This window comes from Danio rerio, chromosome 4 (assembly GCF_052040795.2).
Source record: "Danio rerio strain M-AB ecotype USA chromosome 4, GRCz13ab, whole genome shotgun sequence".
NCBI lineage: Eukaryota > Metazoa > Chordata > Actinopteri > Cypriniformes > Danionidae > Danio > Danio rerio.
In genome coordinates this window covers 13,475,359-13,502,160 of record NC_141024.2, presented here as the reverse complement: position 1 = coordinate 13,502,160, position 26,802 = coordinate 13,475,359, and the positions used below count along the sequence as shown (strand labels likewise).

The 26,802-nt window shown below is 34.6% G+C and overlaps 1 protein-coding gene across 3 annotated transcripts; it reads right to left on the bottom strand.

The window, feature by feature from the left end:
• Positions 1 to 1,030: 1,030 nt before the first annotated feature.
• wif1 (wnt inhibitory factor 1) lies at positions 1,031 to 26,007 on the bottom strand. Of its 3 annotated transcripts, NM_131229.2 has the most exons (10): positions 25,757 to 25,999; positions 25,469 to 25,608; positions 20,374 to 20,482; positions 19,896 to 20,036; positions 14,559 to 14,654; positions 12,134 to 12,229; positions 10,699 to 10,794; positions 5,511 to 5,606; positions 4,288 to 4,383; positions 1,031 to 1,817 (listed from the first exon to the last, which is right to left on the bottom strand). In NM_131229.2, the coding sequence occupies exons 1-10, from the start codon at positions 25,896 to 25,898 to the stop codon at positions 1,693 to 1,695; spliced, it is 1,137 nt and encodes a 378-aa protein (NP_571304.2). In that variant the 5' UTR covers positions 25,899 to 25,999; the 3' UTR covers positions 1,031 to 1,692. The 3 variants fall into 3 exon arrangements, with proteins under 3 accessions (NP_571304.2, XP_087102189.1, XP_087102190.1); XM_087246063.1 differs by lacking the exon at positions 10,699 to 10,794 and having other exon boundaries at positions 25,757 to 26,007; XM_087246064.1 differs by lacking the exons at positions 1,031 to 1,817; positions 4,288 to 4,383; positions 5,511 to 5,606 and adding an exon at positions 9,217 to 10,499 and having other exon boundaries at positions 10,549 to 10,794; positions 25,757 to 26,007.
• Between the last annotated feature and the right edge of the window lie 795 nt (positions 26,008 to 26,802).

The window sequence follows — 26,802 nt, the reverse complement described above, 5'->3', positions numbered from 1 at the left end:
AAATTTGAATGGTTAACTTTTGTAAACTTGAACCAACTCATTGAAAAGATCCTTTTTAAACACTGATATATTTAATTGTTCCTATAAATACATCAAGAAAAAATAGGACAGTCCTATAGACCATTTTAGAATTTTAGCTCAACAGACTTAAGTTAACTAAAAACCTAAATTAGTACCTTTGTAATCAATCTCTATGCAAATTTCATGCATATTTTAAGGAGATGTAATATAATTTTCATGCGTATACATATTATGTTTGTAGATCATAGCTGCATCCGAAATTGCATACTTCCTTACTATATAGTACGCTAAAATCAGTATGCGAGCCGAGTGGTATGTCCGAGTTCATAAAATTCGAAAGACAGTATGCTAGAAGTACCGGGTTGGGCTACTACTTCCGATGTGAAGTGCGCATCAGATGGACGATACTCTATCCCATGATGCACCACGAAAGAAGCGACTTAGAGGATACAGGGACACTAAATCGCTTCAACTTCACGTTGATTGGCTGGCTTGTCTATAAGCTGACATACGAGCGATCCACTAATGAATCTGCTGTCCCTATATCTGTGGTTACACGCAGTAAACAGCGGTGAGTTTAGTAAACCACCCTTCAGGCCCAATCATTTCTAATAAGCATGTGAACACAATAGCAAATTAGCGCTGTTTAAGAACGTGTTTAACAGCGCTCAAATGTTCACAGAAAATAGACATTTTTAAAATGTCAGTATCGAATTCCAGTCATACTCTAATCCAGGGGCGTCCAAATCCAGTCCTGGAGGGCCAGTGTCCAGCATAGTTTAGCTCCAACCCCAATCAGACAAACCTGAGCCAGGTAATCAAGGTCTTACTTGGCTCACTTAAAATGTCCTAGCAGGTGTTTTGAGGCAAGTTGGAGCTAAACTCTTAAAGACACCGGCCATCCAGGACTGAGTTTGGACACCCCTGCTCAAGTCTAATCCAAGCTCCACTAAAAAAAATATAGTTTGGAATGACAATGATCTTAAAGAGTTAAGAGATCTTCACCGGCTTCATGAAAACACGTTTTATTTGTGTAGGCTAATGGAAGTCACACGAAACCATTTTTGGCTTTATGTTTATGACATCACAGAAGCAGCTTATTATCATTGTTATACAAAAAACATTAAAGCGTCAACTTAAAGACCGTCTATCTATATATATATCTATATATTTTAATTTTACATGGGCGTCGACAGAATACATGTTACTTATACAAGAGCTTGTTTGTAAAAGCTACTACATAAATGTCATCTGCGTGAAGAAGAAAGTTAGTGATGACAACATGTTTACAAAATGAGCAAATCGGACGAGCGCAAACTGAACAGCAATTACCATCCTAAGAAAAGCTGGATCCACAGCCCGGAAGCTCTCGGAAATCCTCCAGTGATTCAGCGCCACATCTGAAGCGAAACCACACGAAACATCCCAAACGTTCACCGCAACCATTTGACTCACTCCCAGGACAGAAGCTGGATGAAGGGCGACTGGATGAGATCTATTATATCAAAGGCGATTGGTGTGGTGAAATACTACAAAAACAAGTCCTGCTCGGAGAAAGCAGCAAGTCCGGCTTGGGAGTGTCCCGATGAGGAGCGGAAGAGGAGGATGAAAGCTTTGTTCTGGGGAAAGGCGATGTTGAAATGGAGGTGCCTTGGCCCGAAATCTTGAGGTTTAAACCACATAGTTGGTTTCAGACGGCTGACTGGTTTCAGGCGCTTCCTTCGCCGCCGCCACAGACGGAGACTTGTGTTTGGATGGAGAGACCCGCTGGCTGTTAGAAACTCCTCCGCGAAATCCTGCGGGAACACAGCAAGCACACACTGAGGAATGGCCGTTTAGAAGAGGGATTTGGTTCAGATTGTGCAAACTGTGGTATATTTTTGTCACATTTTTCAAACAAATCAGAAGAAAAACACTTTCAAATGACAACATAAAAACAAAAAGACGTACAATAGAAGTACCAGGGTCACCAGATACAATCTTATTTACATTCATAAGCATTTATGTTTAATCAGACATCCACCATACAAAGGCTTACATATCAAAGATCGAAAATCTCCTGAGAGGGGGTTTTAGATACATCGAGGAAAATAAGTATTGAACACGTCACCATTTCTGTTTCACCGTAAACATATTTCTAAAGGTGCCGTTGACGTTGATAATAACCAAAGAAATCCATATATGCAAATAAAAACAAATCTAATTAGTTTAAAAATGAAGTTATGTGTCATAAAATGAAATGACACAGGGTAAAAGTATTGAACACATGACGAAAGGGAGGTGTAGAAAGGCAGTGAAAGCCCAGACAGCAGCTGAAATCTCTCTGTAGTTCTTCAGCAACCCTCTGCCCTTCCCTTATTGTTCCTAAAATGTTACAAATACATTATCAGGATGATGAAGATGAAACCAGGATGGACATTTCAGCAAGACAATGATCCAAAACACAGCCAAGGGAACTCTCAAATGCTTTCAGAGAAGGAAAATCAAGCTGTAGAATGGCCCAGCCAATCACCTGACTTGAATCCAATATAAAATACAAATGAAAGATCAGATTTGATAGACGAGACCCGCAGAACACATCAAGATTTTTACACTCTGTTGAAGTCTGTGAGAAAACTCGCACCTTTTTACTAAAATCTGGTTCAAATCAATGTCAACTGCTTCATTAGAAATATTATTCCCAGGAAAAACACATGACGTGTTCAATACTTATTTCCCCCTCTTTACATACAAATAAAAGCACCACAATTAAATTAAAACATTACATTTCTTCTCAACCACTTTCCCCAGTATGAAGACATTTTATAGGATTGCTGTCAGTACTTCCATAAACTGTGGTCTCTTTGATGAAAGCTCTTTGGTACTATTTGTTTAGCCTAGTAAAGGCAGTCTAAAAATGAACTGTCATAACATTCAGAGGTGTAGTTATTTATTAATAATAATAATACATTTTATTTATCCCTCTCAGGCTCAAATGAATTTTTAGAAACAACTGCCTTAATTTTAGCGAGACCTTCACATGCAAGGCATTCTGGGATGTTGCAGATTTGCAACATTGGCTCAGTGTGGTAATTAGACACTGACGACTGAATATGATATGAACAATAACTTTTTATATACAATTTTTCAAACAATGTAACAAATTGCTTTTCAGTGGCAGAACAACAACAAAAACAATATGGGATCCAAATCCAATATCTTAAATCCTCATTGAGTAGGTCATGTTTCCAAGTCACTTTGTCATGTGGTACTCCAAGAAACTTTTTTTTTTGTGTGTGTGTGTCATCTGGTGAGCAAGTGGGGAAACCTGAACAAACCTTGTTGCTAATGGACAACAAAGTCCCGCAGTGGTACTTCTGAGTAAAAAAAACACTGTATCTGATAAAAAATATGTATCTGTAATAAGGTAGTTATTTTTTAACTGTTGCAAATCAGCAACGACTGCCTTGAGAGGGTTATAACTAAAACCCAAAGTGCTACAACAACAGAGAAGTCAAACGTTAGTCTTGCATATACTAACACTGACTATATCAGAAGTATTTGGATGTAATTCAAGTTTTCCTGTAGAAAAACGTCATACGAACAATGTTTGGTGGCTCAATGTATTGCAGCAGTGTTTTTAAAAGTCTAAACACTTTATTGATATAGTGTACAACCAAGGACGCATGTGGTCAGAACACAAACGAGTCGCAGGTAATGAAGTATTAAGCATTTCTCTCTTAGAAAAGCCCATCTATGTAAAATGATAGCAGGCGTTTGTAGCCCCGCTCATGCTCCGCCTCTCCTCCCTTGTTTGGTATCCCCCGGTCTGAGCGATGAACAGAATGGCGACAGTTGGCCATGCCTACTGGTAGCTTCTTTTGGGTTCTTCAGAAACCAATGGGTGACGTCAAGGATACTACATCCATATCTTTTACAGTCTGTGCTCTAACCCCATTTCTTTGTTCAATAATTGATCAAAACCAAAAAGTATTAGTTTGTGCCCCGCTCTCCCCTACAACAATGTATTTATCTTCTCCTTTAGTAGTAGGGTCTTTAAAATGTATCTCGTTTTCCACTTTTACAAAGGCGTTCATTTTAATATTTGTAATAGTAAACTGCATACTATGTGCGTATGCAAAAACGTTTTTTGGTATTATTACAGCAAAATGTCTAAATATCCGTGGTAAAACCCTGGAATTAGATCAGATTTCTAGCTCTAATCCATTTCCAGGTGGCAATTAGTCTCTTGGCCTTGGGAAAAGGGGATGTGGGATGTTGTCTTACTCTTATTGCAGTGACGTCCGTGCCAGCCTTCCCGACACTGGCACCTGTTGGGCTCCACGCAGGTCCCGTGTGCTCCACAGCTGGGCTCGCAGACAGCTGCACACACACACATGCGCACATACACACAATCAGCCATACACAGAGACGCAGTGTTTAGTCTTACAAACCTTCAGCCTGCAGTCCCAGTGGAAATCTGAAGGTTCAATCAAGCACCGACGGCTCGTTTTTACAGTTTGTTACTGTTTGAATTTGCTTGTTAAGTCTGACGTCTCTATCAGTTGCCAAAAGCGACTGACAAACGGTCATTTATATGCTCAGAGTGTGCGTTTATATTATTGAAAAACATGATGTAATGTTTAAATTCGTGTCTAATCTCAGATGGTTGGCACATTTGTTATTATAAATTCACATAAAACTTTTGAGAGATTTTCTCATTTCTATTAACGTTTTGCAACTAAACTCCAAATATCATGCTGACAGATAGGTTTACTTATATTGCAATCAATGTACCAGCATTTTTTTTTTTAAAGAGATGAGTTTTTTAATAGACAACCATTAATAATGGAATAAAGGCAGGGCAAGGCCCTCATATACACTGTAAAAAAATTTATGACAAAAAGTCAAGACAACAAATATTTTCAACTAAATGTTTTAAGTCATACAAAGTTAAAATTATTTAGTTGATTGATTTAAGTTGAGATGACTAGAAAAGATCATTTAATTCAACTAAAAAAAATTAAGGCAGCAAGAATTGTTTTAACAGTGTAATTTGAATTTAACATATGTGACCTGTAATGCAGGAAAAATGTATATATCCATTGCAATTTTGTGAAATATTTATTTTTTAGAATTGCCTGAAAACGTCTTGATTCAATTATAAAATATGGGTGTTAATGAAATTATCTTAAAATTGACATTTGCCAATAGACATATTTATAATTAGCTATTTAAATTTGTGCAATCCTAAAGGTAATACAAACCTGCCCTATTGATTATTCTTTTATATATCATTAAAATATTGGTGTCTGAAATGCAGAAGTCCAGATAACATAGTGAACATGATTTTCCAAAAAATTGGCTTTAATGTGTGACATGACTAAACAGCTACTGAAATAGTTCTCTCAATTTAAATGGGTTGAGAAATCAGGTTTAGAGTGCCGTTGGTGAATGTATTTTTCACCACATATGTCCAGAGTGGTTCTGTCAGCCTCATATAGTCTCACCTTTGGAGCACAGATCTCCATGATATCCTTTGCTGCACTTGCATTTGTTTCTCCCTGTGCATTTGCCTCCATTCCTGCAAGGCTGTCGACATTTACCTGAAGCGGACAATCAAAAAATAAATCAGTCTCTGTTCTGGAATGCAAAACAAATGTATAAAATAACAGAATAGACCTTTCTTTATTATTCGTTTTTTATTCTTTTTTTTTTTTGACAATCATAGATGATCTTATATATAGTCTAATATAAATAATTATAGATAGTCTTAACAGCCAATCACATACTACTATACACACCATATTCACCATCACCAAACACCTCTGCCACATGTTTCCAGGCCCAGTATGTAAGAAGTCAGAATTATTAGCCCCCCCTGAACACATTTAGTGACATTTAAAGGTTTAACTAGGTTAATTAGGTTAACTAGGCAGGATAGGGTAATTAGATAAGTTACTGTATAAGGATGGTTGGTTCTGTAGACTCGGAAAAAAATATAGCTTAAAGGGACTAACAATTTTGACCTGAAAATGTTTTTTAAAAAATGTAAAACTGCTTTTATTCTAGCCGAAATAAAACAAGTAAGACTTATTTGGAATATTTTAGGAAATATATATAAAAAAAAAGGGGGGGGGGGGCTAATTATTCTGACTTTAACCGTATATAAAGATTGATCATAAAGCACTGACTGCTATAATAATGTTTTCCTCTATTTTGATGTACAGCTATTCTCTGATGTTCCATGAACATGATTGGCTTGTGTCTACACTAGTATATTTGCATAAAAGCAATCTAATTGGCTGATATCTGTTGGTGCTTTAGAAGTAGAAGGTTTTTAACTTCTTGAGCAACCCATAAGCAACAGTTCCAACGCGACTCGACAGACCACAATTCAGTTCAGCAATGATTCTGATGACACTCCATTCGAAGTAAATAAGAAGCTCAAAAATGTTAATACACATGCAGCAACAACGATTTAATACATTCTCAATTTAATTTTAACAGAAGAAATAAATATTTCTAATAAATTTATTTTAATATTTCAATATTTATTTGTTTATTTTTTTACTTGAGCAGAAATATCTATCCTAGCATTTATTATATCTTCCTTTAAAGGTCAACACACCCTAGTTTTTTGAGATTTATTTTTGTGTGTTAAACATCAACGTTAGCACGTATCAGCTTTAATTGTGGGGAAAACTGGATCATTTTGAGCTTTTGTCAGCTAGTTTCATCTTCTGGGTTTAAAATCATGTTTGAGGCGGGATCAAAATTGATGACGTAGTGCATATCTGCTAATGGAGTGATGACGCGTGGGTTTCTCATTTTTATTCATAGCTGAGTTTTCTTATCCTATGAAAAGACGTTGCTTCTTACTCATGACTGCACATGTTTTCCGATGATAGACTAATATGGACAGACCACAGACCTGCCAAGCTGTGAGACTGCGCATGACATGCAGTATTTAGCCGTTCATGAAAGCTGTTACATGTTTGTTTCCATGATCCACAGAGTTTGTTGCATGGCTTTCTCCGTGATGCTGCAATTGTGAATATAAATCATATAAAATTACGAATAGCCTATCGTATATGTAACGCCTTTAAATTACTTACTGTTTATTGCTTTGCAATTTAAATTTGTAAACTATAAAATCATGCATCTTTTGTATCAGATTTTTTTTATCTTGAGCTGGTGAGCTGACAAAAGCCCTTCTTTTTCCCTTGCTCTGTTCTGAGGTAGACTTGAATTGCAAGAGGGAGCTTTCACAACCCTTTAAGTGTGTTTTAGATCTAGGTATTTGAATTGAGGTAAAAAAAAACAAAATATCAAGGAAGAATAAAAACTATATATTTAAAATGTAAAAACTGACAGAAATGTAAAGTAAACAAGACATTAAATCAGGGTTCCCACTCTCAGCCAAATCCCTGACATTCTCTGACTAAAAAGCTGAATTTCCATAGCCTATAATCAACAAAACCAAACTGTTGGGCACCGTTGTGCTTTGTAAAATAGCTAAATATTCATATAGTTATAATTTGAGCTGATTTTTCACAAGTTTAATAACCTTTATAAGCACAACAATGAATAGTTTACCTTAGATTTGAAAAAGAAATGAAAAGAAACAAGAGCATGCAGTCTTCAAAGTGGTCGATTCATAACCAAAGCTCCAGAAAATGACATTTTTCAGATATATTTAATTGGTAAGTTAACAGGTACAGCTTGGTGACTGCATTTGACTCAAATGACTGCCAGTTGACAATCAGGAAAGGAATAAAAGGGTGTTGTAAAATAGCCCAGCCATAACAGTAGGCAAATTTAAAAATACAAGAAAAAAAATATAAAACTAAAAAATAAGATACAGCATAGAAAAATTTAAAATTTGATGAAGGTAAACTAGGGTGATTCTGTGGCTCAGTGGTTCATTCTGCTGTGGTGACCCCTGATGAATAAAGGGAATAAGCTCAAGGACAATATTTAAATGTATATTTATTTTAACGTTTCAATATTTATCTGTTTTTTGGGTGTTTTTGAATATCTATTCTAGCAATTAATATTTCTTGCTATAAGTGTGTTTTAGATTGTGATATTTAAATGAGGTAAAAATATCAAGCAACGATAAAAACTATATTTAAACGTAAAAACAGACAAACAGGCGGCGGAGGGACAGACATGTAAAGTAAACAAGACATTAAATCAGGGTTCCCACTCTCAGCCAAATGTCAAATTCCCTGACTTTCTCTGACAACAAAGCCTAATTTCCATTGCATAAAGTCAACAAGAACTGTTGGGCCTTGTTGTGCTTTGTAAAATTGCAAAATATTCAAATAGTTATAATTTGAGTTGATGGTTGATAATTAGCTGATCATTCTTCACGAATTTAATAACCATTATAAGCACAACAATGAATAATTTACCTCAGATTTTGAAAAAGAAATGAAAAGAAACAAGAGCATGCAGTCTTCAAAGTGATCATTTCATAGCCAAAGCTCCTAATAATGACATTTTCCAGATACATTTGACTGAAAGTTAACAAATACAACTTGATCACTGCATTAGACTCAAGTGACTGCCAGTCGATGAAGAAGAAAGAAATAAAATGGTGCTGGAAAAAAAAGCCTGACCAGTAGTCAAAACTTATGGAAAAACTTGATAAAAGATAAGATACAGTATAGAAAAATTACAATTTGATGAATGTAAACTAACGGTGGCTCAGTGGTTAGCACTGTCGCCTCACAGCAAGAAGGTTCCTCCGGGTGCTCCGGTTTCACCCCACAGTCCGAAGACATGCAGGTGAATTAAATAAACCAAATTGGCCGTTGTGTATGTGTGTGAATAAGTGTGCATGAATGTTTCCCAGTACTGGATTGCAACTGGAAGGGCATCCGCTGTGTAAAACATATGCTGGATAAGTTGGCGGTTCATTCCGCTGTGGCGACCCCTGATGAATAAAGATACTAAGGGAAAATTAATAAATTAACTAAAATAAAAAGCAACAAAAAAAAAAACGTTCCTGATCTTCCACAACTTGAGGAAAAATCTGTCAAATTCCCAGACTTTCAATGTCTGGAGTAGAGCATTTAAAGTTCCATGGTATTCCAGAAGTTCCATGACCCGTGAGAACCCTGTTAAATAAAAAGGAAACTTTCTGTCTGTGTGTGTGCGTGTGCGTGCATGTGTAAAATGACTATAAGACTCTTTCCAAATGCTCACGTATCCTCTTACACCTGCATACTTGATCAAGATCAAATACATCTCGCCGGCTGCTTTCTTCCTTAAAGCTTAATGTAGTCCATCCCCACGAAACCATCCCAAAAAAAGGGGGCTAGTTTTTACACAACATGACCTCAGCAGGACTCTGCACGTTCACGTCACACTCCGTTTTGACAGAGAACACGATACTGCAGCGGACCAGACGGCAACAACTGGCCTAATGCTATTAAAATGTTCCTTCAATATTTTCTCTTCCCTCCCTTTTCAGACCAAACACCTCTGAATACGGCAAAACTTCCTGCCTTTGAACAGGAGCGGAAGAAAAACGGGGTCAAACAGGAGTCGTTTAAACATTAACCAAACAGACCGCGGGCCTTTGACGCAAAGCAGCTAAATCTATAATGGAAAACCGACATCTGTAGGCAAATATAAAGTAGCGTTTATATCAATGCTTGCTCTTTATTTTGTTAAAGGAGGAAAAGGCTCGTTTCTGTGAAGCGCCGGCGATAAAATGCCACACTCGTGAGCTCATGAGGTTGGCTTTAGTGATTAGGGTGACAAACACAACTGCATTACATCCTGTGTTTGCTCATGTAGGTGCCGGACCATTTAGCACTAATGTGAGAACACACTTCACTAAAGACTTTACTTGCTTGAACTGCAATCTGGGGAAGCCAGTCTATTAAAGCCTAAGAAAAACACGACAGCTTTCCCTTTGAAAGATGATGATGATCATGATGATAATGTCACTGCCAGTTAATAGCTGTTTATTCAGTCGTCCTAAAACTTGGAGGATTAGCCATTTTGAGCCTTGGTTCAGGATTTCCTTAATGTAGTTTTCTATTTTACTCATTTTAATTTCCTCTTTAGTGTCATAAGTCCTGGAAAATTATTTTAATATGCTGATTTGCAGCTCAAGAAATGTGTGTTATTGTTAGTAATGTTGAAAAACAGTTTTTTTTCTTAATGAATGAGAACATAATTCATATTAAATAAGATCTTTTTGTGGCATTATCGCGGTTTTTACCATCACTTTTGATCAACTTAATGCATTTTTCACTGAATAACATTAATCATATGGACTCTTGTGGAAGTGTTTATCAAGTATTACTAGATAAAGACAATAAAAAAACACTATTAAATGATCAAATTAAATTTATCCGACACTTGCACCAAAAAAAAAACATCGTGCATTTATGAAATGAGGTTCACACAGGTGAGTGGGCTTGACAAACCACCTGTAGAAAGACTCTTCTCTCAAAAAAGACAAACTAACAAACCCCCTCCTAACTCTAGCACTTAACACTCTGAGCACTAAAGGCTGATTTATACTTCTGCATTGAGTAGTGCTGCATTTATACTTCTGCATGCTGTTTCTGTTGCTCTGCAATAACACTTCCGAAACGCTAGCTGGTGGTACGTTTTCATGCTCCTCTGTGTCTAGTTTGTTCTTTAACTGTTGATTAATGTGTCTGAACTCACTGAGCTCACAGCGGACCCCTTCAAAGCCCACGGCGCAGATGCATTTGCCAGGATGGAAACACGTCCCTCCATTCAAACAGGTGGTGCTGCAGTTTGCTGTTATTGGAGAACAAAAACAACATGCCAAATGTAACGCCGCAAACTACAAAGAGAAATAACACACACACTGCGATAGTGCTTTATTTATTTATGTATTTGACCATTTATTTAGATCCTGCTTTATGGTTTTGGCCTTTTGGTTTACATCTGTAGAACACAGATAGGTGTCGGGGGGAAAAGTGTCCAAAAGTAACAAATCCATGTCTATTTATTGGTTAATTATTCATGCTAAGTAGTATGTATTTAAAGCCTGTATCTTGTGTATTTAGTTCATTTTATGCTAAGAGTCAAGTTCAAGTTTGATGTCATGTTGGTTACTGACTAATAATTGAGATTCATGTTTTCAGAATATAAGCAGTTTACCCTAAAATGTCCTGTGATTTCTATTGCTAAAACACTTGTAACAACTTCAGGAATTAATATATTTTCATTTCCTGATAGTAAAAAAAAGAAAATGGCTCTGGAAATGGCTAATATTTTCAGAATATAAGTATTTTACCCTAAAGTGTCCTTTGATTTCTATTGCAAAAAGACCTCTAACAACTTTAGATATAATATATTTTCATTTTCTGAAATAAAAAAAAGAAAATGACTCTAAAAAGGTTAATATTGTCAGAATATAAGCAGTTTACCCTAAAATGTCCTGTGATTTATTTTGCTAAAAGACTTGTAACAACTTCGGGAATTAATATATTTTCATTTCCTGATAGTAAAAAAAAAAGAAAATGGCTCTGAAAATGGCTAATATTTTCAGAATATAAGCATTTTACCTCAAAAGTGACCCGTGAATTCAACTGCAAAAACACTTGTAACAACTTTGGGAATTAATATGTTTTTATTTTCTGATATTTAAAAAAAGAAAATGACTCTAAAAAGGTTAATATTGTCAGAATATAAGCAGTTTACCCTAAAATGTCCTGTGATTTATATTGCTAAAAGACTTGTAACAACTTCAGGAATTAATATATATTCATTTTCTGATATTAAAAGAGAAAACGGCTCTGAAAGACATGACAGAGTTTTGGCGCAAGTTATTTATTATGGTTAAAAACATTATTTACATATCATGCCAGTTTCCCAGGAAGCGAAAAATTTATTTTGTATTTTGAACACATGGTATGGAAATAGTATTTTATTCTCAGATTTTTAATGTGGTATTAATGTGCAACTCTTGTGACTTAAAAGTAATAAAATATGACACCAGTAATCTTTTTTTGTTCTCTTGAAAGACCAAATGCAATTTATTATCAGGTATGATTTATTTGTTCAGGGGAAAAAGGCCACCCATAAAAAACTTTGGTACAATTTAACCACATGTAACATGTAGGAAACTCACCTCTCTCACAACTGGATCCAAAGTAGCCTGGTGGACAAATACACACGCCTGGACTCATACACAGACCACCATTTAGACATCTTGGAGAGCACAGGGCTAAAAACAAAGCAAAGAGGCGAACGTTTAAGCAAGTTTATTGTTCACCGACAATTAAACCATTAAAGTCCAAGCGAACAGGAAGTTTTATTTCAGTGTGTTGAAGTACTTCTAACTGAAACGGAATATTGAGTAGGGGCGGGGCTTTCTTTTTGCACATCATTACCTCGTAGTAAACTAACTGAAAGAGGGGCATGGTTATAAATATGATCAAAGTAATGTTATCAGAGAAAGACTTAAAGAGCGGAAGCAAATGGCTTTTATTTTTAGCCGATAAACTTGCATGAAATAACAGCTCATCTATGTGCATTAGCAAAATAACATAGTGAATATTGACATCAAACTGATTTAAATGAGTTAATCTCCACAAAAGTGTAAACACTGATCGAAAAAAGTCTGTCAATCACTCTACTACACGGCCAATCATAATTTGGGGTTTGGCTACTGGCTGAGCCATAGTGTGTATGGCTGATGATGTGTCAAATTCACATTTAGAAGTACCAGCCAAAATTGAAAGACTTATTTAAAAAAAGGATTAAATATTAATAGAAAATAAGTGTTCGATAAGTGTATGATTTACGATAAGTGTACGATTTACGTAATTTTATGAATGTTAAAATTATGTACACTGTAAAAACGTAATTTTATGGTTTATTTCCGGTAGCTGGGGTGCCGGAAAAAAACAGCCGTTAAATTACAGAAATTTATCGTAAAAAAAGGGATAATAAATTACAGACATTTCCTTAAATTTCTGGTAAGTTTCTGTAATTTAATGTCCGTTATTTTACGGTAAATTTCTGTAACTTAATATTCATTATTTTACGGTAAATTTCTGTAATTTAATATCCGTTATTTTACGGTTATATTCTGTCATTTAATATCCGTTATTTTACGGTTATATTCTGTAATTTAATATCCGTTATTTTATGTTAAACTTCTGTAATTTATTATCCACTATTTTACCGTAAATTTCTGAAATTTAATATCTGTTATTTTACAGTAATATTCTGTAATTTAATATCCGTTATTTTATGGTAAATTTCAGTAATTTAACGGCCTTTATTTTAAGTTTTTTCTGACACCCATAAAATTAAAGATTTTTTTTACAGTGTAGCACACCTTTAAATATTACGACAAAACATAAAATGTGCATTTACTGTAAGTTTAGTAGTTCAGTCCACATGATTTCTGAGCTTAGTTCGAGATAAAGAAACGAACTGCTCTCTTCTAGACCGAAACATGCATAGTTAATAGGTTTTAGTTTTAGTAAAAACTCATGTTGCTGGTGTCGTTTGGGCTGCAGATTTTCTTGATAAGCGAAGCACAAAACTTAGTGGTTTTGGCAGCAATGCAGGCAAAAACAAATCAGCCAAAAGCTGTGTAGGATGAAAGGTGTTTTGTGGATGCGGTTTAGGTACAAACACAGCAGAGCTACAATGAGGATATTGAAAACATTTTCAGCATCTAATGGAAGCTTTTTTTAATGGTAAACCGCTCTTTTAAAGTTGTAAATAGATGAAAACCATATGTTTGTGAGTCCCAACCTGCTGGGTAATTCATGTTTTTTTTTTTCTTTCAGACAAGAAGCCTTTTAGAATACATGCATGCTTCATTCCTTCATCTAAACTAGTACATAGCAGGCTTAACCACGCTTTGTAATTTGCACAAGGTATTTTGGGAAGTGATGCCCTGAGGTTGAGTATAATCATCATCATAATAAACTATATGCATTCGTTTGCTTCCAAAGGAGGCTTTCCTTCTGAGAAAGGACTCTTGGAGGATGCACTTCTCTACTTTTTTATGAATCTGTTTGGGTTTTGTAGTGGAGACTTTATAAGAAAGTCCTGCATGCGCACATCTGTTGTTAATGGATTTGAGTTGTTGAGGGTATGCTGGTCAGACCTTTATGGGACATCTATAAAAGCCAAAAATGTTAATGAAAATCTAATATTTCAGTTAGTGTTTTATAAATACGGCAATATTTTATTCAATTTAAAGTGTTTTTTTTTGTTTTGATATATAACTTTTATGCTGACATCAAGAACACAATTAATGATTTTTGTAAATAACACAGTACTTACCTGTAATAACTGTATTTTACTGTAGGACAGTTATGCAGTATGTTACCGTATTTTAAAGTTGCATTGCTAAAATTGCTGTATATTTTACAGTAAAAATACTGTAAATACATATCCCCCAATTTAAATGATGCTGTAAATTTTAATACAGTATTTTTGCTGTAATTGTTTTACAGTAAGTTACTGGCTACTGTAGATTCTACAGTAAATTGTTAACAGTGTACTTAACTTACATGGTAAAAAATGGTTACCTTTCTCACAGTGAACGCCATAAAACCCATCCTGACACTCGCAGACCTGCCTTTCATTGCAGTAGCCTCCATTTCGACAACCTCCAGGACACTTTGCTTCATAAAGAGAAGACATAAATGTTGAGAACACTTCCTCTCTCTCCCTCTCTCATTTTTTTTGTTGTTGTTGTTGTTGTTTTCAATGTGTAATGTTTTCTAAATGCTCCATAATTTATGCCACTTCAAGGACTTCAGATTCCTTGAGAAGTTCAATTCAATTTAATAACAGAACTTCCTGATACCAGCATATAAAAAGGAGGGGGGAAAGGCTTTGAGGTAGAAACCACAATGTCAACAACTCTGTCTAATCTGATGTGGCCCCTGTATACTGTTACAGATATGTTTCAATGTAATTCACAACTAGCTTTTAAGACCAAGGTTTAGTGTACCTAACATTCTGTCAACATTTGTCGTCTTTTGAAACTCGTTTTCTGTGTGAGAAGCAAAATGAGAGGTTTAGCCGAATGTTCACACTGCTCTTTTTCATACTGTGAAAGGCAATGGGGACTTTTCAGTAAAAACCCAGTGAATTGGGGTCTGTTCGTCATTTATAAAACTCTTAAAATACAGCATTATAATTTTCATCAGCGCTTAGTTCTCATAAATGTTTATTAGATGTTTAAGAGCAGCTTGGACATTCTGCTAAACCATGTTCCATGGATGCGTTTGGATAGACATGAGGGTGAATATTTAGAGCAGATTTGCTTCAAAATATTTCACAGTTGTCTTAAGATCCAGTCATTTTACATAGCTTATTCAAGTCTTTTGAAACTCACATATGCTTTTAAAAAAAAACTAAATGAGAAGTTTGGTAGAATGCCCAAGCTGCTCAAATGAACGGAGACTGGAGTCTGTCACTGGATGAAATCTTACATTTGGTTGCATTCTTAATACAGTCTCAAAAGTAATTAGAATAAATCATATTAAACACATTAAGTGTACTTTTCCAATCATTTCGGCTAAGTTACATCAAAACCATCAAGACCGTTACCTCTATTTAGCATCCAACCCAATGAACAATAACGTTCTGTTTGATTTTAAGAATGTTAAGAACTTTGTCATCTACAGCTTTAAATTCTCAAGCAACACCCCAAGAAAAACATGTACAGGCAAAACAAAATCAAGACCCATGACTACTGAGGATACAGTGAAATGCAGGAAACTGAACATTATTTACAACTGTATTATCTTTAATACGTGAAAAATGGTCCAGGGCACATTCATGACAGTCTGGACCTTACATTCACAAATTAATATATGCAATATCAACATGCCTGATCTGTGATGTTTATTCATAATAGAGAAGGAGGATATGTATGGGTCATTATTCATACAAAGGTACTTGTGTGTATCTTGGCTTTTGCAATCAATATAAAAAGGTTGTAAACACAACATGCAATTTTAAATCATGCACATGCATTGGAGTACTCAGAGAGGCTGTGAATTAAAGGTCGTAATGTTGTAAATAATCAATCATGTTGGTCTCCTCAACGTATGGTCAGTAGTCATGGGAATTAATATAGTGTTGCCTGTGTTATTTTTTGACACTCTAAGTGCTGGTCTTTGTCACAAAATTTGTTTTTCCATTCCAATGTGCTACTTTCCTATTGTTTTTCTATGACAGATGTGTGTGTGGCTGATATGCTGTCTTTATAGCGTCTTGCACATGAGTACTATTCATCAATATCAGTTCCTAAGCAGTGGACCAATCAGAAGAACTTAAAGGCAGAGCAAGTGTTGTACAGTAGCAAGTTGGCACTGTTAATATGTGACAGCAACTATTGTTCTCAATGAATGGCCCCTAAGACTTGTGTTTTATGAAGCAACAAGGATTGAAATTTCAGCAAAATGTTCGGCAACACTTTATTTTGATGGTCTATTTGAGAATTAGTAGACTGTCTGCTTAATATCTGTTGATATTCTCCTTCAACAGACATTTAATTGACTATTAAAAACTTAGCAAGTACATGTCAACTTACACGGGCGATGCGGTGGCGCAGTGGGTAGCACGTTCGCCTCACAGCAAGAAGGTCGCTGGTTTGAGCCTCAGCTGGGTCAGTTGGCATTTCTGTGTGGAGTTTGCATGTTCTCCCCGTGTTCGTGTGGGTTTCCTCCGGGTGCTCCGGTTTCCCCCACAAGTCCAAAGACATGAGGTACAGGTGAATTGGGTATGCTAAAATTACCCATAGTGTATGAGTGTGTGTGTTTCCCAGTGATGGGTTGTAGTTGGAAGGGCATCAGCTGCGTAAAACACATGCTGGATAGGTTGGTGGTTCATTCCACTGTGGCGATCCCAGATTAATAAAGGAACTAAGCCGAAAATAAAATGAATGAATGAATGTCAACTCACCTTATAATCTAATGAGATTCAGTTGTCATGTAGATGCATAGTAACTTAAATTCAACAAACGGACCATCAAGATAAAGTGTGACCAAATGTTCTACTAAATCACCTACATGTTGGATATTCCAAGCAAAAATAAATTAATAGCAAACTGAAATTTTCGGATGAAACATCCTGTAAAGAAATAGTTCCCCCAAAAATGAAAATTCTGTCATCATTTACTCACCATTTACGAGTTTCTTTATTCTGCTAAGCACAAAAGAAGACATTTTGAAAAATGCTGGAAACCTGTAACCATTGCCTTCCATAGTATTTGCTTTTCCTGCTGTGGAAGTCAATACAGGTTTTCAGCTTTCTTTAAAAATCTTCTTTAGTGTTCAAAGGTTTGAAACCACTTGAAGGAGACAAAATACTGAGTAAATATTAATTAAAGGTTCATCCAATGCACATTTGTTTTGATTTAAGTCCAGTTTCCGAAACTTCACAGCAAACATTGCCAAACATAAGGCTCAAAATGCAGGTAAACTTGAAAATGCTCAACTATATCCACTACGTCAACGTCATTTCATCCTGTGAGTGAAATTCAAGCAGTCAGACTTTTGTAAAAACATCTTGTGAGCACTAGTCATTAAGGCACCCTCAGCTGTCAGTAGGAAACACTGGGCTTCCTCCCTGCGGGGAGGCTTCAGACAGATGGACCATTTGATCTGTGAAGTCTGCAGGCCGAGTGGAGAGGGGTGGAGAAGGGTGTGTAGGGGAATGCAACACCGTGAGGTTAGTGTGTGTGAGAGGAGGGAGGGGGGATCAGAGAAAAAACATAACACGCTCATTCTAAAGGGCTGCAGCTGGCAGGATTCACATGACCTCATGAGCCAGCGATGGCTTTGTGGGTGAGGCTGAGCGTCACCCGGATCGTGATCTGTGTTTCTCTTACCAACTACACTTAAAGGACAGCAAGATGGAGCCCCGATATAACATTTGTGCTCATCTCAAATCCGAACTTTTACCTGACGGATTTTAACTTAATTCTCCATCGCGCTTACATTCGTCTCCTAAATGTTTGAGAACTTTAATATACAAAGATATATAATAAATATACAAAGCTCCAAACATTACTTGCAAGGAACAAGTATGTAGAGTTGAAGCCAGAAGTTTGCATACACCATATTAAAAGGCACATGACCATTTAAAAAAAAAAGTCAGATGTTAATGTGACTAAACGTTTTCTCTTTTAGGTAAGTTATAATTATCACATTTGTTTCAGTTATGCTTAATGGCAGAATAATGAGAGAGATATCTTTTGAGAAATTGTTATAACTTTTCTTGAAAGTCAAGTTTACATACAATACGATTATTATGCCACTGAGAAAGCTCAGATGATGGTGTCAAGGTTTTGGAAGTTTCTGCTAATTGACAACATTTGAGTTAATTGGAGGCACAACTGTAGAACAGCATTTAAGAAAAACCTCAAACACACTGCTTCCTTGTGTGACAACATGGGAAAATCAACAAGCCAGAATCAACAAAAAAAGCCAGCTTACAATTTGCTAAATTACACAGGGAAAAAGAATAATGTTTGGAGACATGTCCTGCGGTCTGATGGAACTAAGATTGAACTGTTTAGCCATAATGACCAGTGTTACATTTAAAGAATGAAGGGGAAAGCTTACAAGCCAAGGAACACCATCCCAACTGTGAAGTATGGGGGCAGCAGCATCATGTTGTGGGGCTGTTTTGCTGCAGGAGGAACTGGTCCACTTCACAGCATAGATGGCATCATGAAGAAAGAACATTATGTGGAAATACTGAAGCAACATCTCAAGACATCAGCCAGGAAATTAAGACTTGGCCACTAATGGGCCTCCAAACAGACCATGACCCTAAGCATACTGCCAAATTAGTTAAAATGTGCTTTAAGGACAACAGAGTGAATGTTTTGGAGTGGCCATCACAAAGCCCTGAACTTAATCCTATAGAAAATATATGGGCATAGTTGAAAGCCTACAAATCTGACTTACACCAATTTTGTCAGGAGGAATGGGCCAAAATTCCTTCAAACTATTGTGGGAAGCTTTTGGAAGGATACCCAAAACATTTGACAAAAGTCATACAGTTTAAAAGCAAAGCTAAAAAAACAGGGAAATGTAAGTAAACTCTTGACTATCTAGAAATTAATTTAAAAATTCTCAAAAAAAAATAAATTCTCTCATTATTCTGGCATTTAGCAAATTTAAATCATTTAGGTAATCCCAACGGACCTGAAATAGTAAACGTTTAGTTTGATTTACCATCAGACGTTTATTTATTTATTTTTTTAATGGTTCTGTTTCTTTTTTCAGAGTGTATGTTAACTTCTGGTTTCAACTGTACATTGAATGAACAAATTCATTAGCATAATTTACTAATATGTCAGGCTATATTTCAAATATTTCATGAGCATGACAATAATTGATTCCGTTGTTTTACTAAATTGTGGACATCAATTATAGCTGATTTTATACAGTGAAAATGAATAGTTACTGAGGCTGAGGCAAAGGTTTTGAGTGGATTATATCTTAAATCTGTGTCTATTCTTAACACAAAGGTCTCAAAAATATAATAAAGTTTTAAAACAAATATAATTTGTTTGCTCATGATATATAAATCAAGCATGACCATTAGTTTCATATTGCTTTGCCGTACATTAATAAATAAAAGGTTTTTGATATATTTAGAAAGCCTTTTGACCAATTTAATCTATCCTAGTAACACAACTGAAGTGTTAAATACCTCCTCTTGGGTTTCAGATCGTAAAACAATCTCTACACAAGGAGAATCCCATATTTATCTTGCTTCTACATTCATACTTTACATGAATTGTCTATATTCTGTTTTAGAAAATAAACAAATTTACATATTATACTTTATTATACAACAATCAAAAAAGTTTGGACAGCAGAATGTGTTGAGCTCACCTCTCTGGCATGTTTTGAAGAAGATGGCATTGTGTGGCGTCCTCAGGATGATATTTCCTCCAGCATCCATCACCAGGATGGTCACCTCAAATGCTGCCACACCGTCCTGGTCACCTCTGCATGGAAAGCCCACCTGAACCACTGAGTATATAAAGCCACTGTTGATTACTAAACATTGAGCATCAACATGCCACAGATCTCAGTATGTATGATGAATATTGATTCTTCTTATGGATGTGCTTTAAGAATCTGAAACATTAGACTCATATATATTTATACATACAGTATTCAACATTTGAGTGCATCAGAATCGTTCATAAAAGTCATCATAAAACAATTCAAGGCGTTCATTCTTCAACATTCAAACTATTTTGATCCACTTCAAATGTTGAATACTCTGTATATATATTATTCCTTAAAATTATTTATATTAAACTACAAAGAAATGACAATTAAATACAAAAGAATAAAAGCGCACCAGATGCTTTGTGAGGCACTGATCCCAAAAGAGGAACATTGACAGTAGGATCATCCATAATGTCTTTATCCAAAGAACGCAGAGTCTGAAACTCATAAAAATACTCTGCCTGAAGAAGAAAAAAAGACAAACAGAAATTAAGTTTGTTTTAAACTCGAATAGTTATCAATCAAGCAATGCAGATGTACATATACATCAGTAAAAATTTTGAAAAGGAGGGTTTTCCGGGTGTCCTTAAATCCGCAAGGTAATCAATTTCCTCTGAAACAAGCAGCACAGCGCAACTAATGACCTCAACTCTTTGAGAACGAGGACAGCCGTGATGCTGAAGCCAAACACACACTAGAGAAAAAAACTGTCCCAAAAAGAGATGAAAGCAAGGCGGACGCTTCTCTTTTATTTCCCCCCTTTTCTTTTTTCTTTCCCCCTTGCTCTCTAGATTTGGGAGTGTAAAAGCTGGTCAGCGTTTGATGAAGGCAAAAGTACACAAGCTGTGTGGAGAGCTTAGCTAATCCTACAGCTGAATGGTAATAACCAACACAGATAACTCTCGCCGCCAGCCTTTTATGCCGGAGACCTTTGTTCTAAAGCCTCGGCGGTCGTCTTTGAAGCTAACAGGGGCCGGGACAGAGCGGGCCCTCTCTTTTTTGCCACTATCCCTCCCCTTGCTATTTTAATTTCTCCCTCTTGCTGCTCTTTCGTCAAGTCAACATGCCATTCACGGATTATGATCCCGGTGTGCAAAGATAGATCATTGATCAAAAGAGATTCATGGGAATCCCTAAGGATGTTTTTGTAGTTGATTTGTATGTACTTGCATGTAAATAATTGCCAATTGATATTCATGATGCAATGTTGCATGCAAAAGCATCCTAGAGCTGTTTCCTTTTGTTGTTGTATTCTGTTATTCTTGATAATGCAAGATATGTTTCCTTTGAATTTGTTTAGGGTTTCTGCAGGTTTTACCAAGTCAAATTAAAGACTTTTATGACCTTTTAAAGACCATTATGAATGAAATTTCACTCACACAAAATGCTAAAGATTTTTTGTAATGGCCAGTGGATTTTTTATTTTTTTTACTTGCCCCAATAAAATTCTGTTATTTCTTAGCCACAAATATTCAATAATTTGTCAAATATATCTATATGTATATATATATATACATACATACATATATATATATATATATATATATATATATATATATATATATATATATATATATATATATATATATATATATATATATGCATTTTAGTTTCAAAAACTGTTTTAAAAAAGGACTCTTTGAATGCTGAGAAAACTGAAATAATGCTTTATTTATTTAGAGCATTGTTGAAACATTTGTCAATATGTCTCTCAAAATATTATATATATATATATATATATATATATATATATATATATATATATATATATATATATATATATATATATATATATATATATATATATATACATATACATTATTATTATTATTAAGTTTTAAAATAATCAACTAAAATAAACTTCTAAATAATGTGTCAATTTAATGTTTATATATATATATATATATATATATATATATATATATATATATATATTTAATATATATTTATATATCAATTTTAGTTTCAAAATTGGTTTTAAAAAGACATGTTGAATGCAGAGAGAAAATTCAGAAATAATGCTTTATTTTAATCAGAGCATTGTCGAAACATTTGTAGAACATATTTTAGTGTAGAAATCTCTCGAAATCTCTCAAAATATTAAATATATGTTTTACTAATTGTTTCAGAATGTATAGAGAACAAAAAGGTATTTAAAAAAACTGAATCGTCAGATAAAGTAAAATAAAAAAAATATTATATATGTATAAACTTTTTTTAAAATTATTATTATTATTATTATTAACATCATAAGTTTTAAAATAATGAGCTGAAATATACTAAATTTATTCACAACAAACATTTATGTGTAAACAGAGACCTTTAAAACAAATGTTTCTTTAAGGAAGATAATTTAACCATATTATTAAAATTGAAATTGTGTTATTTCTTAGCCACATAAATAATGTGTCAAATCAGTGTTATATATATTTAATATATATTAATATATAAATTTTTGCTTTAAAATTGTTATAAAACAAGGACATTTTAATTGCTGAGAGAAAATTCAGAAATAATGCTTTTAATTAGAACATTGTCGAAACATTTGTAGAACAAATGTTTGTGTTTTGTTCTCAGTATTCCAATGACTATTCTTGCTAAAAATCTCTGAAAATATTTAATACATAAGTGTTACTACTTGTTTCAGAATGCTTAGAGAACAAAACGTTCTTTTAAAAACTGAACTGTCAGATAAAGTAACATTTTCAACATTTTCAGTAGGAAGCTTTACATGGACAAAGGAAAATTAAGACCTGAAAATTAAGACACAACGCCATATTTCAGTCTTTCAGGCTTTTTGATGCCTACATTTTATTTTTGTAAATTATTTTAAGACATTTTAAGGCCAAGTGGACACCCTGTTTTTTTATAACAATATGCATTCAAGAAGTGTGTGTGTCCTTTCATGAACCTTTCTCCTGGCTGTTTTGTATATTTATCTGCTCACTTGGGTTTTAAGGTAATGTATATAGAACTGCTACAAAAACAAATTTACTGTGGAATTAGTTTAAAAAATATATATAAATTATAATTTTATAAATTAATAAATCTATATATGTCAACATGGCGAAGCAGTGGCACAGTAGGTAGTGCTGTCGCCTCACAGCAAGGAGGTCGCTGGGCCGCTGATTCGAGCCTCGGCTCAGTTGGTGTTTCTGTGCGGAGTTTGCATGTTCTCCCTGCGTTCGCGTGGGTTTCCTCCGGGTGCTCCGGTTTCCCCCACAATCCAAAGACATGCAGTACAGGTGAATTGGGTAGGCTAAATTGTCCGTAGTGTGTGAATGTGTGTGTAGATGTTTCCCAGAGATGGGTTGCTGCTGGAAGGGCATCTGCTGCGTAAAAACTTGCTGGATAAGTTGGCGGTTCATTCCGCTGTGGTGACCCCGGATTAATAAAGGGACTAAGCCGACAAGAAAATGAATGAATATATGTCAATATAAAAGCCTTTTTGATTTTATATATTTAGAAATGTTAGCCTAATATTTTATTTAAGCTTGTTTTGCTCAGGTGCATCATTGAGCAACTATTAAATATTGTGGTAATAATAGAAATTTTATATTCTCTGTTTTAATTTTGATTTAGCGATTATTTCTGACCATTCTGATGTCTTTTTTTACTTCTTTATAGTTGTATGTATATACTTTCTAAGCCATTTCGAATTTTTTTTCTATTTTAAAATAAACTAAATAAAATAGAATTGATAGCTAGCCAGCAAAATATATAAATATATACGTTTTAGTTAACTATATAATACATTTAAATGATGAAATTTAATTTATTTAAATTTTATTTAAAATAATTTATACAAAAAACAATCAGGCCTATTGACTTTTTGACATATTATTATGCGTTATCATGCTTACATTTGCGCACAACACAATTAAAAATGCATCTAAATTTAAATAATTTCCGATAGTATGATGATTAAGGGATCCCGAATAATCTTTATATTCCATTGTCCCTAAATCAAAGTGTTTTAAAAGCCCTGATTGGAAAAAAACCCCCTCATAATTCATAATCAATCCCAGATACTCACTATATTTGTGGTCTTCTGATATTATGAAACTATGGGAAAAATCTCTGGAGGGTAAAAGAAATCATTCGCCACTGTTTCTGCCAAAACCATAACGAATTACAAAGCGGATCAACAAGCAATAACGCCGCTACAAAGTGATTCCAAATGGAAGTTCCGCTGGTCAATAAAGCGCGGGCTCTGGCACGCGCGCTCGCGGTGAAGGCTACTGATGATGACGAGCCAGATGTTTGGCACATGCATGAAGATGCGCGCTCACGAGGCGGACCCGCGCTTTGATCCGCGTGCAGCTTTACACCAACATGCAAAATACCGCAAGAATTTAACTAACCCTTTTCCTTTCAAATTAGTCAATACAGGCTATGAGGCATATTTGGACTATATTAAAGTGCTAAAATATTTTACCTGTGAAAAAAGAAGCTTTAGATAAAGCACTTGAAATGAAAAGCAAAATTGCATGAGATAGATTTTTTAATCCCTTTTTTACTGTAAAATTATCGGACAATTAATTTCTACTAAATTAAATTTTAATTTCAAGTCTTGTTTTAAATAGCTTATGTGTACACCATTGAAAACAACAAAACTTTTAATAAACACTAGATGATATTTCAAATGTTTTAGATTATTTCACGCATTTTTAAAGTTATCTGGACGTGCAATATAAATCATGTTAATCATAAAAATAAATAATATTTATAAATAAGTAAATAAATAAACACAAACATAAGCTAACCGTTCTGTTTATTAACTAACACCAGTTTAAGGATGTTAAGCTAATAAAAACCAAACAGCTTGAGAGAAATGTTTTGTCAGTATCTATTTGACGTAAAGGTACCGTCTTGTAACCATAGCAATGTAAGAAAAATAAAAAATAAACTGAACACCAAGCCAAACTTTCACCATTCACTTTCAGTTGATGAAGGAAAGAGTTCTTCAGGAGCTTCCTAATAGACATGTTGTAGTTTTTATTATATAATAAAATATCTGCTGAAAAACTGCTCTTGTGTCACACATAATAAATAGCTATAAAAAGGCAGATTTAGATCAGTAGTTCTATCAGTATTCAGTAAGTACAAACATTTATTTAACCATCTTTGAAACACGTTTTGAATATATTTTACTTTTCTCACCACATACTTTTATTTTTTAAGGCTATATAAAAAAAAATTTGCTAATTTAATTGAATTTATTTTATACAAGAATGAGTTTGTGCAGATGTTGATGGCAGAAAAACAACACAAGCTCTATGAAAACAAGTGTTTTGTTGCTTAAATAAATGCATGTCATTTTAGATCTGTTTATGATGTATATACTTTTTAAGCCATTTTAATGTTTTGTTTTTGTTTTAAGTTAAAGCAAATAAATTATGATTGAAAATATGATGTAGTTACTTATATAATAAATTTAAAGGTACCTGATCAGTGGCTTGCCAGGTGAAGTTGACGTGATGGATATTGACAGGTATCGCTGGCATTCTCTGCTGTGCTTTCCTGAAGTCGTGTGTGAATGGAGCCATTTTCCCCTCAGAGACTATTAAAATATCCTCTTCAAAACCTGTTCAATAAAACACTGCCTCTCATAAATCACAAGCCTCTCATACTGTAGTTAGAAACATAAAAAACTTTTAACAGAAATGTTTCCGCAATAGTTTGCTCTAAAAACAGCACTGAAGTGCCAGTAAAGAAACTACGCAAACTATTACCAATTAATATTCTTGCTTGATTGGCATCAATCCACATGTACATGGTTCCTCGCTCTTCATAGGCAGCTTCCAGCAGACCCCCTAAAAGCAGAAGGACGCACGCTTTAAGGTGCAGCTGAACAGCAGGCGTCCTGAAAGCCATCCTTTGGTTGGTTTAAAGCGCACTGGCCGGTGTTTCTGTTTGTCTGCGCTCGGTTCAGTCCTGTGCTGTAAATGTGTCTCGAGCGAGTCTTCAATTGACAGAATGATTCGCGCGGTCTGCTCCGCGAGCTACTTGTACGCAGCAGGAGGTGCAATTTACACAATTCACCACGAGGTGGTGCTGTTTAATTTAATGTGGCACTGATGCAGAATGTATATATATATATATATATATATATATATATATATATATATATATATATATATATATATATATATATATATATATATATATATATATATATATATATATATATATATATATATGCCTGGGAGTTCAAATGGTTCGAAAGACCCATTTACCCACAGACAAAGGTGCAGAATATAACCCAATATGAACCAATACAATGCCATCATCAATAGTGAAAATAATCCATCATATAATTGAAGGAACATTTTTACATTTAGGGGCGACGTGGTGGCGCAGTAAGTAGTGCTGTCACTATTTGATGGCATTTGATACTAATTGTTTGTTTTGTAAGCAACACCCTGAGTCCCTAGTTCACTAAATTTGGCAATACAGTTATTATAATTTGCTTTGGAAAGATTTTTCTCTTTTTGTAATTGAGAATGTTGATAAAGACTTTTCCTTACTATGGAAAAATGTTTGGTTTGGTTTTGTTAACTATAAAACAGAAGCTATACATAAAAAGAACATATATTTTCTTAATCTTCTTATCTTATTAACAAAATGTTATATACATAAATGTAAATTTTCAAACCAAAAACATTGTTTTATATTTTGCTTACTGAACTGTTTCTAACTCTTTTACAAAAAAGGCTTTAAAAACAACTGAAATTTGTAAATTATACAAATTTACAAATTTCTTTTTCTTTAATGTGTA

Coding starts and splice junctions, on each gene's coding strand:
- wif1 (NM_131229.2), bottom strand. CDS start 25,898: ATGGCTTTCAGGACGCCTGCTGTTCAGCTGCACCTTAAAGCGTGCGTC. Junction 10,795..12,133: donor TGGATCCAGTTGTGAGAGAG/GTGAGTTTCCTA, acceptor CTCCAATAACAG/CAAACTGCAGCACCACCTGT. Junction 4,384..5,510: donor TGGAGATCTGTGCTCCAAAG/GTGAGACTATAT, acceptor GTGTGTGTGCAG/CTGTCTGCGAGCCCAGCTGT.